This window comes from Balearica regulorum, chromosome 1, assembly GCF_011004875.1.
Source record: "Balearica regulorum gibbericeps isolate bBalReg1 chromosome 1, bBalReg1.pri, whole genome shotgun sequence".
NCBI lineage: Eukaryota > Metazoa > Chordata > Aves > Gruiformes > Gruidae > Balearica > Balearica regulorum.
The window spans coordinates 151,978,688-151,995,815 of NC_046184.1; the positions used below are offsets into that span (position 1 = coordinate 151,978,688).

The 17,128-nt window shown below is 36.6% G+C and overlaps 1 protein-coding gene across 4 annotated transcripts in view; it reads right to left on the minus strand.

Moving 5' to 3' along the window:
• SLC9D1 (solute carrier family 9 member D1) overlaps window positions 1–17,128 on the minus strand; it is a 34,451-nt gene that overhangs the window by 2,176 nt on the left and 15,147 nt on the right. For 2 of the 4 annotated variants that reach the window (XM_075739474.1, XM_075739483.1), the window contains exons 7-12: window positions 16,151–16,337; window positions 15,091–15,208; window positions 14,373–14,568; window positions 7,892–8,042; window positions 1,614–1,693; window positions 986–1,135 (exon numbers count right to left, since the gene is read on the minus strand). In XM_075739474.1, coding sequence (XP_075595589.1) covers window positions 986–1,135; window positions 1,614–1,693; window positions 7,892–8,042; window positions 14,373–14,568; window positions 15,091–15,208; window positions 16,151–16,337 — 882 coding nt within the window. The remainder of the gene's footprint in view (window positions 1–985; window positions 1,136–1,613; window positions 1,694–7,891; window positions 8,043–14,372; window positions 14,569–15,090; window positions 15,209–16,150; window positions 16,338–17,128) is intronic. The other 2 variants (XR_012832947.1, XM_075739493.1) reach the window with 2 other exon arrangements.

A 17,128-nucleotide genomic window follows, 5' to 3' on the forward strand; every position in this document is an offset into this window, starting at 1 on the left:
AAGTGCAGTGGGTGGGACCCTAAACAGGTTCTGTGATCACGTATGGATCTCGAAACTCTATACAAACATACAATATTTATAACTCCTAATTATATGCAGGAATGAATATGAAAATGAATCACCTTTACCTATACAAGTGAACAGCATTGTGTAAGGTTTTCACATGTGCTTTCGAATTGGTTCCAGGGTTATACAGCCCATGTGCTCACACAGTGAAAAGCTTGGAGCACCAGCAGAGTATTTTTGTGAGCAGAGATACAGAGGAGAAAGCAGCTAGCACTAGAAAGTGAGGTTGGTTGTATCCCTATAGCCATAATTAACTTAATTTCTCAAAGCAGACTTCATCTTGAAAAAAAAAAAAAGAAGTATTCTGATAGTTTCAATATCAAACAGTTTAAGGTTTCTTTCCTAGGAGATTTTTTTCTCTATTGAAAAAGCTGGCTGTTTCTTCTGCAGAGGATTTAGAATTAATAAGCTCTGCAGGTAAAGATTACATGTTTGCTTGCTTGTTTAAATATTAAGGCAATTTCCACTTAGTTCACCATATCTGCTCTCTGGTTCTTATTTACTGATATTTCTTTAGTCAAACCTATACTCTCAGTTACCTCTTTCTACAGCTGTATCGGGATTATAAAAGCTAAGGCTTCTCAGTCTTACTGACCTAGGTTCTATACACAACTCACTGCTCAGTTAATAAGGAAGTTGCAAGTGAGAGCAGTTAAGGCAAAGCATCTATAATTAAGCTATTTAAAAGTAAAACCTGCTATTTAAGATACTAAAGTACAATATGAAACAAGTAAAAAAACAGAACTAAGAACCCTGTCAGGGACATTCACGTTTCCATTTGTATGGGTTGATTCTGTAAACAGTTGAGAGATGCCACAAAATTGGAGTGTACTGATTTTTCAAATACACTGTAATACAAAACCCCAGTAAGTTATTCAGGTGCAAAAAAAATGAAATTAGTAACTATAGAACAGCTTACCTCCCGAGATATGATCCCTGCTCTGCGTGCTCTACTTCCCAGAACAAAAGAGAATTCACTGACTTGTGCCAGTCCTGCTGAGACAATCCACTTGATATACTGGCTGGTCTTTGGAAGAATCAGAGAAAGCACAAGCACTGCCAAGACAAACTTGAAAAAAGGTTTTGGGTTTTTTGGAGAGCTGTTGTGTGTTTGTTTTGATACTAAAAAAGTGCAATAGATGAGATAGTACAATATTTATAAGATACATAGCATCAAATACAATAATTCTGGACATAAACTCAATGTGTCTTCTGTATTAATGTCAAAAGAGACAAATGTACATGGCACAGTAAAAAGTAGTATCTTGTTTCCTATAATAAAAACAACTTTGCTGCAAATCCCAAGCTAAATAGACATTTCTCCATGCGTAACTTATTTTTAACATTAAATAAAATCTTTTTAACATCCCAAGAATGTTGTATCAAAATGTATTCTAGTCAGTAAGATTTCTCCAAATACACTTTTACAGTAAAGATGTAACATTCTCTATTATATAGGATGTTCAGTTCTTGCACAGAATTTTCATTAGGGCATGCAGCACAAAGATTAGACTATTAAAAGATAAAAAAAGAGAAAAAGAAAATACCTTCATTATGACCACGGATAATGTAAGGAATAATAAGACTGTGAGTTCATATATTACAAATGTGGGGAAAACATGAAGTCCTAGGAGGAAAGAAAACAATAGTTCAAAGTTTAAAGCCAATATCTCGCTATGACAACTTTCTGAGTTAACAATAGATTTAATTGCAAGACCATATTCTCAAAAAACAAACCCAAAAAAGCCCTAGCATACCTATGAACAGTACCTACTTAATCACTAAAGCACTTCCTGCATTATCCAACCTTTTCCTTCGGATGGGTTTAGCACAAACAGTATTCCCAACTGAGTTAAATTGTATCTGACCGATGCAGGAGCACTTCCAGTTAGAAAGTTTTCTCTCTTCCACACCAGTCAGCAATCCAGAATCTGAACTGAAACACACCTCTAATGAAAGCTATAAAAATACTGCAGGAAAACAATTCCATTGTTCTGCACAGTGATTGTAACATACACTGCTAGCCGTTTAACGTTTTCGTATGACATGGTAATGGACTATCACTGTGGGAGAACACGATATTCAGTATTTGTACAGATCGTAGAAACAGAAAATGTAACTGTTTTGATCCTGATTTCTACAACAGAAAGTGTAACTGTTTTGATCCTGTGACCCTCACATGCAAATTCTGAAAGTGTTTCCTGAATTGGAAAAGTCACTTAGACTGGAATCAGGTGAAGTTATAAACCCCTAAGCATAGTCTAACAATCAAGGAATCATATAAAACCCTATTGCTATGATGTTGGGGTTTTTTTGGGAGGAGGTTGCCTTTTTTTGTCTCTGTCATTTTTATTTGGTAATTATAAAAGTGAGACAAAAAGAACCATAAAAAGCACAGAAATTTAAAGCTAAGTCCTGCTAATATTGAACAGAAGAAAAAGTAGTATTTGTTGGAGAAGTCCTGGAGTCATTGAAGAAGAATCTTATTCACAATTGACTAGGTCCATTTTTTCCTCCTAAGGGTATGAGGAACTCGTGCAGGCAAACATAACTCTGTAGCTGTAGAAGCTCATTCCTTTTTTATAAAAGCTCTTAAAAAGAGGAACCAAAATAGTGGTGGTGTTCCTGATAAATCCATAATAGTTGGCAGTTCTCCAACCCATTTATTTCTGGTGAAGGACAACAGTTTAGCTTTCCAGCACGAGGCATATAAATTGATGCTGTAACTTCTCATTTTAACGCAAGACAAGTTTTCGCTAATTTTCCCTGCCCCGTAGAGCTGTAGAGCCAGCAGCACTGTGGAGAACTGAGTCATCTATTCCTGACTGCACAAGAGGAGTTACTGTAAGTAACTTTGTGATGTTTTGTCCATATGTACATTCCATTGCGGATGAAAATGTACTTCAAATACATCAGATTTTTGTACAAGTACTACCCAGTCAGCAGGCACACACCCTGTTTCATTTCTTAATTCCCTTCCAACTACTGAAGCGCAAATGCAACAGACCGTCAGAGTAAGGGGAGAGATTGCAGAACAAGGGACGAACATCACACCAAAAAAAGAAATCCTAATGCATGCATGCATGCACGTGGAGGGTCAATAAGCTTCTGGTTTTTTGCTGTTTATCATGTGCACATTGCTCATTCACTTTTAGGTCTGTCTCAGAACCATACACATGAAAAGCAACTCAAGAAATGCAGCCTGTAACAACGTCGTGTTTGACAAGATGGCCAGCTCTGCCACATCCGGAATTGAAGATTTCCAAGGGAGACTATAAATACAGCCTAGTGCTCTCATCACTACTAGTTGATCTACCTTCTCAGTTCTGGAGCAGGCAGGCAGCCTGAAGTTCATTTGGAACAGCCTCCCAATGCGGAGATTACTATATTCGAAAGAGCTGAGGCACAAACCACCACAGATTTCTATACTAATCCTGTGATGGAAGTGTCTGCAAGGTGAAACAAGCCTAAACCTGTTACATACACTATTCCGAGCAAACAAACATCCCAGCATGCGGATGTGTTTCGGGGGAAATAAATCCCACCATAGTGGATTTTTCATGGTCATGACAGACCTTTGCCCCGGCCCTAGATGAAAACTTAGGATAAGGCCACAAGTCACATCATTCTGCTACACAAGGACATGAAGCCTTCCCGACAACACGAACGCCATCAAAGATTAACTTCATGGACAGAAAGTGCAAGAATATGGGCATTTATTTCAATGGTTTTAATCGGATTTTGTGACTAAGCTCAGGAGTCACTATGGACGGAAGAAACGCTTCAATCAAATAACTCAAGAACTTCAGCACTGTCATCAGGTAGCATGTGGCATGCTGGTCTGTCACCAATAGCTAGGATATCACTTAGGTACACTTTCACAGAGCTGAGCACAAGCCACTAGACTTCAATTCTAAGCAGGGTTCTGGAATAGCTGGCATGGAGGCCTTAGGGCAAGGCTGACCTTGCATCAATGTCAAGCCAAAAAGCAGAGTTCACTCGTATAAGTTGGTAAGTGTTCTTCTACGGATGATTACAGGCAAGATTTTGCACGTTCTTTTCATAAGTACTTTTTTCTTAACAGGTAAACTCCCCCTCCCCACTGATTAGACAGATTCCATCAGTCTGCTGCATGGCCGCTAAACAGCACGCAAAGATTCAAATACAGTCAGGGCCACATCCTGGAAGATCCAGCATCAAGAAAAGGAATCTTTGAGATCCTTGACAGCAAACAAGATTACAGAAACCAGAACTGTTGGTCAAACTGAAGCCAGTAGAATTCATTCTAACGCATCCTCAAGACAGGACATCACTCAGAAAAATCACATCAGTGATGCACTGGGATGCTGTATCTACTAAGAGTCGTAATGAACCTAAGATCACAGCTAGCAAATGCAATAAACGCCACAACCCTGGTTAAATTAAGTAGCAGAGGGCAAAACCACTTTCCTGCAAAGGGGAAAGTCCTCTGGATTCTAACGTCAGTTCTGAAAGCTTGAAACCTCCAAGTTACGTTGTGTTCCATGCAGGACAACAAAGCAGTGGAGCTGTATGGATAAGGGCAAGGCGATGTTGTCACCTAATGAATTCCAGTTGGGATCTTCCTTTGATTTCTCTCAAATTCAACAGAAATTTCAAGAGGCTCATTGTTCTGGATGGTGATACTGCTGACAGTGTCAGCATCGCCCATCTTCTGAAGAAAAAGAGCACACTGATAAAGAGTTTTCAGCATCTTGCATTCAAGGTCCAACACTGACCACAAAATTTACCCAGAAGGGAATCACAGAGCCTGACCAGTGAGTACATCTGTACAGCACATTGAGGACACAGAGCTTTGTCAGTCAGCGGAAGTAATCTGCCTCCTCGCCAGTGGCAGATATGGTCCTGATGCCCAATTTCAAACTCCATATGCCCTGTAGATTGACAAAAAATGGGATATTGGAGCCCTTAAAAAAAAAAAAAAAGCCAAAAAGCAATCAAAACAAAATCAAATGATGGAGAGGTGGAAAGGATCAGAGTACTAGGTACCAAAACAGAAATGAGAAAGTTAGTTCTCAAAATGTGGCTCTAAGGGATTGATCCAGATGCGCTCTCAAAAATCTTAGTGAGGACAAATAAGGAACTTTCTAACCTCAGCAGATAGCATAGAAAACCAGAACACTTGAACACACACAGGCCTAAATGAATGTACAGATGGAGAGTAACTCAAAGTACAGCTGTTAATGCCTAACTGCAAAGGTGTATTATTCCCACAAATGCATCCATGCATGAATTTGAAAGCAGTAGCATACACAGGTCAAGCTAAGGGCAGGACCACTGTTGTAGACAGTACACGAGTAAGTACTACACAGCTCAGCTTTTAGGCACTAGAAGGATTTCTGTAGTGAGAACAGAAAAGCAGGCATTTAAGACAAGCAAAATAGGAACTAACTTTTCCAAATGACATATTTACAGTCACTTTTCAATTAAGCCAATTTTTTCTATTTATTCCTTTATTCAAAAAGAAACAGAAATTATACTACTACAGTACCACCCCACCTCAGGATCTCAAGTGTTTCTGCTCTCTATAATAGGGTGCTCACTGCATATAGCAATAAGCCTTCTCTTCAGACGGGGGGGGGGGGGGGGGAGAATCCTTCCCTATAGCCTTTAGAGATTTACTATGTGAAAATATGTATATATTTATAGATAGATCATTTGCATGTGTAGATATATGTAAGTAGAGAGCAAGCAAGAAGTCTTTTCTTACTAGATTTCTTTCTTAGAAGTTTAAGGAATACTTTTTATCTTACTCAGGTTTTCTTTGCAAGATCAAATGACTCCTTTTTAAAACCTACCTCCTTGCCACTCCACAGAACTTCCTATTAACCACAAAATTTGAAAGTAATTGAAAGTAAAGGGGGAAGGATGGGATAATGTTTATTTGAGGGGGAGGAGGTTTTTGTTTGGTTTTCGTAAGGAGTTTTTTTGGTTTGTTGTGTGGTTTTTTTACAAGCAAGTGTTGTCACATTTTGTCAGAGGCCTGTAACAATTTATTTTTCTGATTTTTAGCTAACTTTCTTCTGAGGCAGGAATAACACCCATTTTCTGTAAAATTATACAAACTTGTTAGACAATTTTCTATTCTTTCCCTTCTTGCAATTATAATGGCAGCAACAGTTTAAAAGATTTGTTTTAAATTCTATAACAAAACTACCAAAATGTTTTCCTTACAGTGTAACATAGACTATATGGAGTGCTGCCCACATGCCAACTGAGGTCTTGCTATTTTCTTGTACTGTACCAAAGTTTTCTCTGTAGTCTCAATTTATGCAGTTGCAGAAGTGTAAGACAGTATGTTGTTCAGTCCCTTGTAAAATTAACTTTGGCTTATAATTCCTTGTCATGCTTGTAACCCTGATAGCACTATCCACTCCATCACCATCTTTACTAAAACACATATACAACTTGTGAGCATTTAGCAATTACTCATCCAACCTAGTCAGTTCTATGGGCCCAAGAGTTTTACCACAGCTCGCCACTTTCCTCCCTTTATTAAAAAAATAAGTTATTCAAACAAACATGTCTATTACTAAGCAATCTGATTGATCAGCACAAGTTATTATTGTGGGCTAGGTAAAACAAAAATCAAGACTGGCAAGCATAACTATTTCCATTTTATTTTGACAACCTCCAGAAACAGTTTCTGTTATGAAACAATGGGTATCAAACAGGTATGTAAGGAAAGGCATTAAATATTATGCTGATAGGACTTCACTATTATTTGAATATATGGAGGTAAAAAGAACAATAGAAAACTTAAAATAAAACCAGAAAAAAACCCCAAAGGTGGTCTTGGGGGAAAAAACCCCAACAAACCACCAACAAAACACCAACAACAAACCAAACCCGAAGAATTTCTGAATAAACATGGGTTGAAGGAGGTTGCATTTGTGCGATGAGCCACATTCAAACCCTCCATTTTAGACCTTGCAATGCCCCCAAATAGGATATGCATCTCCTATACAATCCATAGGGAGAGGCAGGTGCTTTCACAGGGCCTGTCTCCTCATTCACTGCACTTAAGCACTTCAGGAACGCGTTTCTGTATTGGGGCACGCAGGGACAGCTAGAGAGAGAATGAAGCAGTTCAAAATGAAGCTACCAACTGACTATAAATATTCTCAGAGTTAACTTGCTCTGGATAACAAGGATGATGAGTTACTCTCCTGGTCTTAGGCACCAATGCTGCATTTCAGTTGGCATTCAGGTAGTCTCTGAGATACATCTTGTTAAATTATTTTTTCCCTGTGTTGAGAACACACAGATCACATTTTCCTAACTAAAGAAACAATATGTTCTAAAAAAAGATCTGTTGCCATTATCATATTCTGCTTCTAGAGAAAACCAGGCCATGAGGACTTTAAATCTACTCTATCAAACTGACTCAAAATAGTAATACAATTTTAGTATAAACTACAAATATATCCACTATGAAGACAGAAGAACATTTAAAAAAGCAAAGAACCCAAACAAAAAAAAAACTTCTACCTTAAAATTTCTAGTTACATGTTTTAAATAGCCCAAATTCAGAAGTAACAATGAAAAACTGACATTAAAATAAGAATTGAGAATACAACATGGAAATCGCTTATGAAAATGAATGTTACATTTAAAAATATTAGCAAAGTCAAACCACTATTGTCGTCGGTTAGCATTTTAACAAAATTAAAAAAATCAAATCTATATTCCCCCCTCCCCATTGTAGACACCTCTTTTTTTTTTTCCTCCTCCCCCACATTTGTAGGTTAACGCTATTTTTTAAGTAAGTTTTCTTAGAAGTTACCTATGGATGCAAAGAAAATGATGGCAAGAAAGTCACGTATTGGTTCAATACAGGACATAATCTCCTCAGTAACCATGTGACCCTGAGAAGAGATCAGAGCTCCGGCTAAGAAGCATCCCAGCTCCATTGAAACATCCAACAGCTCTGTGATCTGTCAAGGAATAACAGAAAAGTCTATTGCTGTTCTCTAGCCCTGAGTGACTTTATATGCCTTTTCACAGTGAAATTATAAAACTGTACAGTATACTGAATGCAGTAAATTACTACATCTTCATGCAAGTTCAACCACAAATAGAATTCAGCGTATTTATTTCGGTGTTCTGCAGTATTGTATTTATACAAAAGACTCACAAAACCAGTTTCCCCTCCATGTCACCTCTCTCCCCACAAAAACAAAAATAAATGTCTTAATCTACATTGCTTTGTGTCACTCCTAAGCATAGCATCTGATTTCACAAAAATGAGAAAGTCTATAACAGTTTCAGAGTCAGGATTGCATAATACATCGAGGCTATGAAATAAAGCAGTAAGAACTGCATGTTTTCCAGCTGTCAAACAAGGGGACAAAAATAAAAATGAAAGCTTGTAATTTGGGAGAATAGTCCCAATTTAGCACAAGTCCCAGGCATAAATTACATTTTATTATTGTAAATTGGACTTAAATGTGCCTGTCTGCTTTACCAAACAGGGATGCATATAAGCATGTGAAGTAAACTGCTGAAATGAAGCACGGTATCTGTTTGAAAGAATTCAGACTGCTCTTCATTCTTTTTTATTGTTTGAATATGGTACTAGAAGGAAAAGATGAAACACATGGAAAGAGACTGAACTAAAAACAAAGAAACTGCTTAAGGCAACACTTGGAACATTAAAAAAACCCAAACAAACAAGCAGCACTTTTAGTCGGTGTAAAGTGTATTTTAAGAGAATTACTTTAAAACCATGCTGCTGCAGATGACCATCTTACTGAAAAAGGGCAATGCTATTAATATTAATGGCGCATTTAAAACTGAAGACTTATTTCCATACTAATTTAGATTAAGCATCAATACACCATAGTACATTTATGGACAACATTCATCATATCTTGATCGATGTTGGACTGTAAGGTATGAAGTTAAAACTCAAGTGACTTGAAATTAATGGAGGAGAGCAAAAGACACAATAAACAAGTCTCCAAGCTATGCATAAAATGCCACCTAAAAATAAACCCCAAACTTTTGTGCATTGAAGTATTAATGTCTGAATGCTCATCACATAACTCCATTTGTGCTAACAGTCTGTAATTTATTGCAAAACATTTAAGAAAATGAATTGGTTCTGTCAACTAACGCAAATTGTTGCTGATCAGGCAAAACCAACAAAATAACACTATAATGTCACTCTCATTTAAAAAAAAAAAAAAAAAAAAAAAAGACTTTCAGTACTTTTCACCAGAACTTGAAATTGTAAGAGGGAAGAAGGAAATATATATATAAAAGGCTTTAAAATCACCAAAATATGAAGACGACAAAGGAAACAATTATGAATAGGAAACATTTAAATTCTTCTCAATCATACATTAGTAGTTTTAAAAGTCACAAACTCTTGAGCATGATTAAGATCCAATATAGCCTCTTCAAATAAAGTTGGAATTATTTTTACTATTCAGCTATAATCACCCCCCCATTTAAGTGTTACCAGCTATAACAGAGCTCCAGATCAAAACTTTTATAGCTAGTATTTTAAGTATTCCCATGTACATGATTACATTACCATGTCAGAAAGGACATCTCTTTAGCATATCTTGTATCAGAATTGCACGATACTGTGTTCTTAGGAGAATCACTATTGAAGTAAGGAGCAATTTAAGCATAAAAGAAACATGCTTGTTCAGAAAGCATCAGATACAACTGGAGCAAACTATATGTCCGTCTGGTTTCGCTCTCACCACATAAAAACTGAACTCCATTCCTTTGCTCTACGGCAAGCTAAGTATGAGCTCAAGGGCCTGGCAGATAAAAAGGCAAATGTTGCTATTTCTTGTCTTCTCTCTTGGTACTACACAACTTCAGGTCTACAAAAATCTATAGGTCACTCTACAGGCAGAAAAACATCAAGTGGATGAGAGGGCAAGAAAGGAACCAAAAATTACATTATTTTCTTAACCCCATCCCTCTCCTCCAGTCTGTTCTTCAGATTTATATCTAGATTTATACACAGACTCCTTTTACTATTCCCATCCTGGTCTCTGGTTGTCCAATAATATTACCAATACGTGGATACATTTCCTCACCTAAATCTGCAGCATCAGGGTTTATTATATACGATGTGTAGGCATGTGTGCACACACACTGAAGAGGGTTTGTTTTCCTGGCAGGAAGGCATTCTCAGCAAAATTTCTTATATAAGCAAAACTTGGAAAGTATTTTGCATTTAGTATTCTCTTTCTGCTTGCATCATTTTTAATGTTTTGCCTTTACCAAACAGGGCTCTCTAATTAGTAGAGCTACTAATCCCTGGGCTCTACACTGTCCTTTTCTCAACTCCTACATTACAGAAAGCTTTTACAGTCAAAATTAAATGAAAAGTTTTGTCAATTTGCATGTTTTTCCCAATACAATTTAGCTTTCAGTTGTTTTACAAGGTCCCATTTTACTCTAATTCAGAAAGGATTTCTTTGATATGACTAGAGTATCAGATTTTTATGCTCAAATGTTCTACCACAGCAAAAAAATAAAGAAATAAACATTACTGCTATAACATGTTCCAGTTGAATTTCAACCATTTGTTCAGCAGTTGTTTTGCCTGTATTCTCTAATAATGTGTATCTTATTGATACTCTTTAATCATCATAGAAACCTAATGAATATGGTAAGCCAGTAAAATTAAAGAAATCCCTAATGAAAATAAATGTATTAGAATGCCAGGTTTCATAACTTAAATCTGCCCAGAAGTAAAGAGCTGAATTCTAAGCTTGCACTGTAAGGAAGTAAAACCTTAATGGAAATAGAAACAATTTTTAATGAGCCTTGTAAAAACTCCATCTCAACTGTATTTTATTAAATAATTAACTAGAGTATTTGAGATTAAAGTTCTTCCTTAATCTGCTCCTTTTAATTGATAGGAAAGGGTTCATAAGCAGGTTATGAGCCACTGAGAAGTACTCCAGGCAAACAAGGTATGACATTCCTAATACACTGCAGGAAAAAGTATGTACATTTTCATATATAAAGTACTGCAATAACATAGCTATATTTTCTTTTCATCTTTTTGGTATATAAAACAAGCTGGCAATTTCCCCTCCATTTGCTGCCATCATCCCAGGTCAACCATAATGCAGTCAAACTGGAAGTTGCTCCCCCCCACGCATAAGCACAGTTCTATAAACATGTAAATGTAACTGCTATCCTTATCAGGTCAGGTGGGTTTTGGGGGGGTTTTTTGCCCCAGTTCCTTAATAACATTCAGCAACTTAGTTTTAAAACATAGTAAGACTGACCACTGCTGTCCTACAGATAGTTAATATAGCAATTCATTATCAGGACAGTGTTTAAAACAATTTCCCTCATACCTACAGAACATGAAAAAGCAACACTACACCAGTGAAGACTCTGGCTGGCTTATAACATGTTCTTCAGGGCATTGGGGTATATCTCTTGACCTAAATGTACCAGTTTGGCTATCGATCCTAAATGGTCATGTTTAAAACCATAAGCTAGATTTGCTCTTTATGTTGCAATTCAGGAGAGCAGTTTCCCCAATTAAAAAAAAAAACAAAACCAAACCAACCAATAAAACAAAACCACCCCCCAAAAAACCCAGTATCTGCATAACTCAAAGCTTGAAAAGGAGTTGCTGAAAGTGTAATAATGCTCTTCCGAACCTTTGTTACTGATGACAACGTACGTGATTGAAAGATGCACAACTGTGTCTCAAAGTCAGCTAGACTTTTATAGGACTGGCACTTGACACCACCTCCCCTGCCCCCAAGTCTGCCTAATTAGTTGAGGGGAAAAGGGAGGGGGAATTTCAGTTATTTCTGAGAATATCTGGGAACAGAAAGAGGTATCTTAAGCTCCAAATCTTGGTAAAATATCTCATATTCAAGATTTGTTGCATCTCTTTTACTCTAATTTAGTTTATCAAGAAGTGATGTATTTATTAGCTGTTTTGGATTTAATGACTTGCAACATTATCCAAGTGAGCCACACAGTTCAGAAATGCTCAAAAGTCACTTCCATCCAGGAAGTTCCTCAACTGACAGGATAATCCCTTACATCAAAATTGCTTACTCACTTCTGTCCTATCCTCCCTCATTTTCCCGTACAGAATTTGCCCTTATTGGTAGAGAAATGGCAATTAGTCCTCTGAGGTTTTCAAACACAAGTAAAATAAATTAAGTTTCTATATAACGTGCATTATGCATGCTAGAGTTACAGATGAACCCCAACCCAAGATAAACTGAGGTGGACCCCAGAAATCCGGTCAACACTGAAGCACGTAACACGTAACTGCATGAATGAAGCAGGAATACGGCATCATTCCTGCGCCGTGTCATATATTGGAAAGGATGTGGCCTGCAGAGTTAACTCACAAGCTAGAGAGAGGGTTAAAATATTTTGTTTATAAAGGTCTCTTGAATTTTCTAAATGGAGCCACAGAGTCATCTTTGGTTAAGGCCACTAAAATATGCACTTTCTTATTCCTCCCTCTACAGATTCAAAAGCTTTTTTAGAATTATGCTAGTATGGAAAAAAAATCTGTGTTTGCAGGTAATTATACAAACTCCATCAATATTTAGGCTTGGTTTTCAAAGGAGAAAGATCTTTGCAGGAACCATGACAGTTTGTTTTCCTGCCTGGCACCCAAAAACTTTAATTTATCCTTTCCAAACACATGCAACATTTTTTCAAATTAGAATGCTATCCTCCATCCCATGTTTTTATTCCTGACATAGTAAGGCATCTATACCAACTACGATTTGTTTTCCAGAAGATTCGTTTGTTGAACTGTTCAATTGGACAATCAAATACTTCTTTGTTTTGGTTTTTTTTAATTATTGGGGTTTTTAAGTCTTTGTGCTAAAAGCACAACTTGTAGTATTACTATAATGAACGTATCTGTGTCAGTGAATATCAAGCATCTCAACTGGTTTACTGAGGTTACATGCAGTATCCTTTGTACTGTTGCCTTTGATATATTATTTATCAACTTTAAAAGGAAAATTGCTTTCACTTAAAGTACACAAAATATTTGCTCCTTCACAGACACTTCCCATGCTGAAGAAGCATTCTGTTTTGCTGTATGAATCCAACACACTTAAACATATTCTCCCTCAGGTTTGTACACACAGACATATTATGTAAAGTCACATAGACAAACTCATACATTTGTAAGGGATTTGGGCACAATATGCCAAATTCAGTCAGATCAATCTATGTAGGCCATGTTTTAAATGAAAGTAAGACTGCTTTAGATACCATAATATTTTATGCAGTTTTTATGGTTTGGTAGTTGTTATTTTTTTTATTGAAGTTGTTCTATAAATGTTACATCTGCTTGTTAGAAACTAAAAAGGAGAAACTATTTTTGTTCCTTCTCTTATTAGATGTTGCTCCTGTTTGGAATATGAATAGCTGTTTAGAGGGATGGCATTTTTAACCTATACAATAGAAATCTGCAAATTGTAAAGCTATGCTCTCACTAACTTCTTTCTTGACCTTCTTCCTGAAGGAAGTCAGCTTTCTCTGTTGGACCTCTAATAGTTAAGCAAATACCCCTAGAAGAAAAAAGGCGCATGCACAGGATGCATGGGATAACTTTTCTCATAAAGTCTCAGAGGAGATAACAATCTACACATCCAGGATAATGGAGTTTCAAACCCACAACATTATCAGTGACTGTCACATTCTGTTCTCCAGCAGAATAGTTTTTCAGAGGGCTGAAACATGAGACAGAAACAAATAGAAAGAAGATTCAGAGGAAAGTGAACCAAAGCCAAAAGGTATATTGAAACCTATGAACCTTAAGGCATTTCTCTACTTTCTCAACCTGATCCCAAGCTGTTTATCTCCCACAGAAAAAGAAAAGTATTTTATAATAAAAATCATGTTGAGAATTTGGTATTGAAAAGAAACTTGTGAGCAAATGTCACAATCAGCCATTATATTATCAGTATCTCAAAAGCCATCCTAAATTATTTTCAAATGCATGAAGTAGCCCAAAATTAAAACTGGAATCATGATTCTTTAACTGGCTGTATTAAAAGTAACCAGCAGAACTTCAGCTGATCAACATTCAAATTGTATGTCTTCTTAATCATCTATGCTGTAATGCATTAATCATCTGTATATTTGGGGTTTGTGTTAAAACATTTTAAAACTAAATAATTAACTAGACGTGCATGGATATAAAATAAGAGTAAGTGCGATAGCTTTTGTGATACTGATGCAGTGAATTACCACATGTATCAAAATGTTTTATTAATTTAAAAGATTACCGTTAACATAAGGAAGATGAATGCAGTTATTCCTAGAATGAGGATTTCTTTATTCCCTTTGCTTTCTGCATGCAACTTGCGATAATATGGTCCTATGAGATAAGTCTTTGTAACAAGACATACAAGAAAAACAGCAGCCAGAGAAAAGAGAATTTGGCCAATCAGTATCAGTATTCTCAGTATTTCCTTGAAAATGCTGGAAGAGAAGAACAAACAAAACATTTCTTTCAAGTGCTCTCATGCCTCCCAAACAGTTCCCCTTAAGTGAAAAGATCTAATTCCACAGATGTTCAAAACTGAGTAGCTGCAGTAAGATATTTAGATACATTAGTAAACAAGATGAATACTACTTCTGCCGAGTGCCTAGCAATCTTTTACAGCCTAGAATTTACTTCCATGTTGATTCAAAAAGATTTTTGTTAGCTAATCTTCAAGGTAAGCCAAGAGGCTCAATAATACTATCGCATAGCCTTTGACAAAAATACGTCTTGAAGGAATAAAGTAACTGAAGAAATGCACGTTTTTTACAATAACAAACTTCTCACTACAGATTTTAAGTACTGTACAGGACTAAGGCAGCTAGAGCAGAAAGAATATCCTCATAAGTACAAATTTTCATGGAACGGACATTAATGGTAGCGCTCTCATATTCATGTTTGCAATCTACGTACTAATTGGAAGGGGGTGAGGGGAAGTTACATACAATATTTTTTTTTACCTGGAATGTGTGCTTACTCCTGCTTGAATAAGTGTAGGCATGACAGCTATAAACAAACCAAGCTGCACATCCTGCATCACCAACATGCCAAGTAGTACGCTACTGTAGTCAATATCCCCTGTACACCAACAAAGCAGTCATGGAAACATTCATCAGAATCTGTGAATGCTTGCAGTGCTCAGAAATCTAGAAATTGCTTAATCAAATGGAGGCTAAATACAGTTCTCAATGGGGTGAGGTCATTAAAAGCATTCTGAGGGGGTTTTTTGCCCCACCAGTAAGTCAATTAAAATATATATAAAGATTTATTAAAAATATAAATATTCATATGAAGCTTTCATTACACAATAAAGATACAGACTTTGCTTAGCAGTTAAGCACTAGTTATGCTTTTAATGGAACTCCTCTACTGAAAACACACAGTCTTTAGAATAACAGACATATGTAAGAGCCAGCATGTGTAATATACACTCTTAATTTAGACATTAGAATATGAATATTCTAGGGAGTGGGGAGAACTTTAATGCATTATGTATGAGGGAGGTTTAAGTAGAATAAAGCAGAATGGCAAAACTTTTGAAAGGCAACATTTAGAAGTCTTTGAGAAGCTAGCAATATGGCACTTGAGGTACTTATCTGAAGAGCTGTTACCTATGAAAGACTACCTGAGCTGGTCTTAGTCTGCTGAAGAAGGATGTGAATTATTTAAGTTAGCCTTTCTGCCTTGATGACAGACTGGTAGTAACAGTCTGACCTGGTAACCTCTTAAAAAAAGCACAAGGATTTCAGACCCTCAGTGAAGTCAGTTTTTAACATGGAGAGTGCTGATTGGGCAACATTGTCTTTCTCCAAACAGGACTGGCTATTTACATAGCAGATACACCTCATAATAAGAATATACACAACACTGGCCAGCATTAAAGGAGGATGATCGCAGACTTAACAGCGGGTTTTATTTTGTTTCATTTTTTAACTAGTTTCTCTCATAATATTACAAAGTCAACTTCTTTCAAATTTTATTGCAGGTACAACAGTAGTACATATTTAAAATCATACTTACCTTCTTTATCTCCTCGAACACTACCTGCAAGAAATCTTGACACCAGTGGTGTGCTTGATAAAGATAAACAAGTGGAAATGAAGACACTTTGCGTTGGTCTAATTTGGAGCAAGTGTCCCCACAGTAAACCAAAGGCAATCATCAGAACTGTCATGTAGCAGGGTCCTTGCAGAGATATTTTCCATACCTTGAGAAGAAAACAAGTTCTTATGATAAAGTCTGATGACACTTTTCTCACTAATAAGTTCCAAAGATTTTCAGCGTAAATAAGCAGTTAAAGATGCATGTTTTGGGGCTGCAGCGCTGGGCCACAGAAGTAACGGGCTGTCATCTTATACATACTAAAACTCTGAAGTTATTATGTCTAGTAGATAATATCCTATGACAGAAGGCTCATTTACCAAGAATTAGGTAAATTTCCCAGAGCTCACAGACAAATTAAGGGCCAAAAGGCCATATAGGTTGAAATATATTAAAATCATCAAATGGAAGATGAGTTAATTGATGTGATTCCAGGGTGGGGAAAAAATGGGAGTGGCAGAGACCATCACCCATACCAGAACCCCGCTCCACACTAACAGGCACACAATTCTGAAGTAACAATTTACATACTACAGTTTAGGAACCCTTAAATTACTGATTTTTATCTTTGACTTTAGATGGACTAAAAATAGCAGATTAAGCTGAATGCTCATGAATTTTAACACATATCAATTAAAGTCTTACAAACTCACAACCATCAGTTAAGGAACAAATCACACAATGCAATCCTTTACATACATACAGTCCTTACATATTTTGCAGCAGTATTTTCCACTATTAAAATTCTAGCTGGTTTAGGAGATAACTTTTTTTTTCCTAATTAAGACCAAAAGAAACTTGTACCTTTTTGCTGAATCCCGATGGCCACATCATGCAATATTCCAGATTGTGCTAACATACTTGCAGAATCAGTTTATTAGCCAGTACAGAATGTAT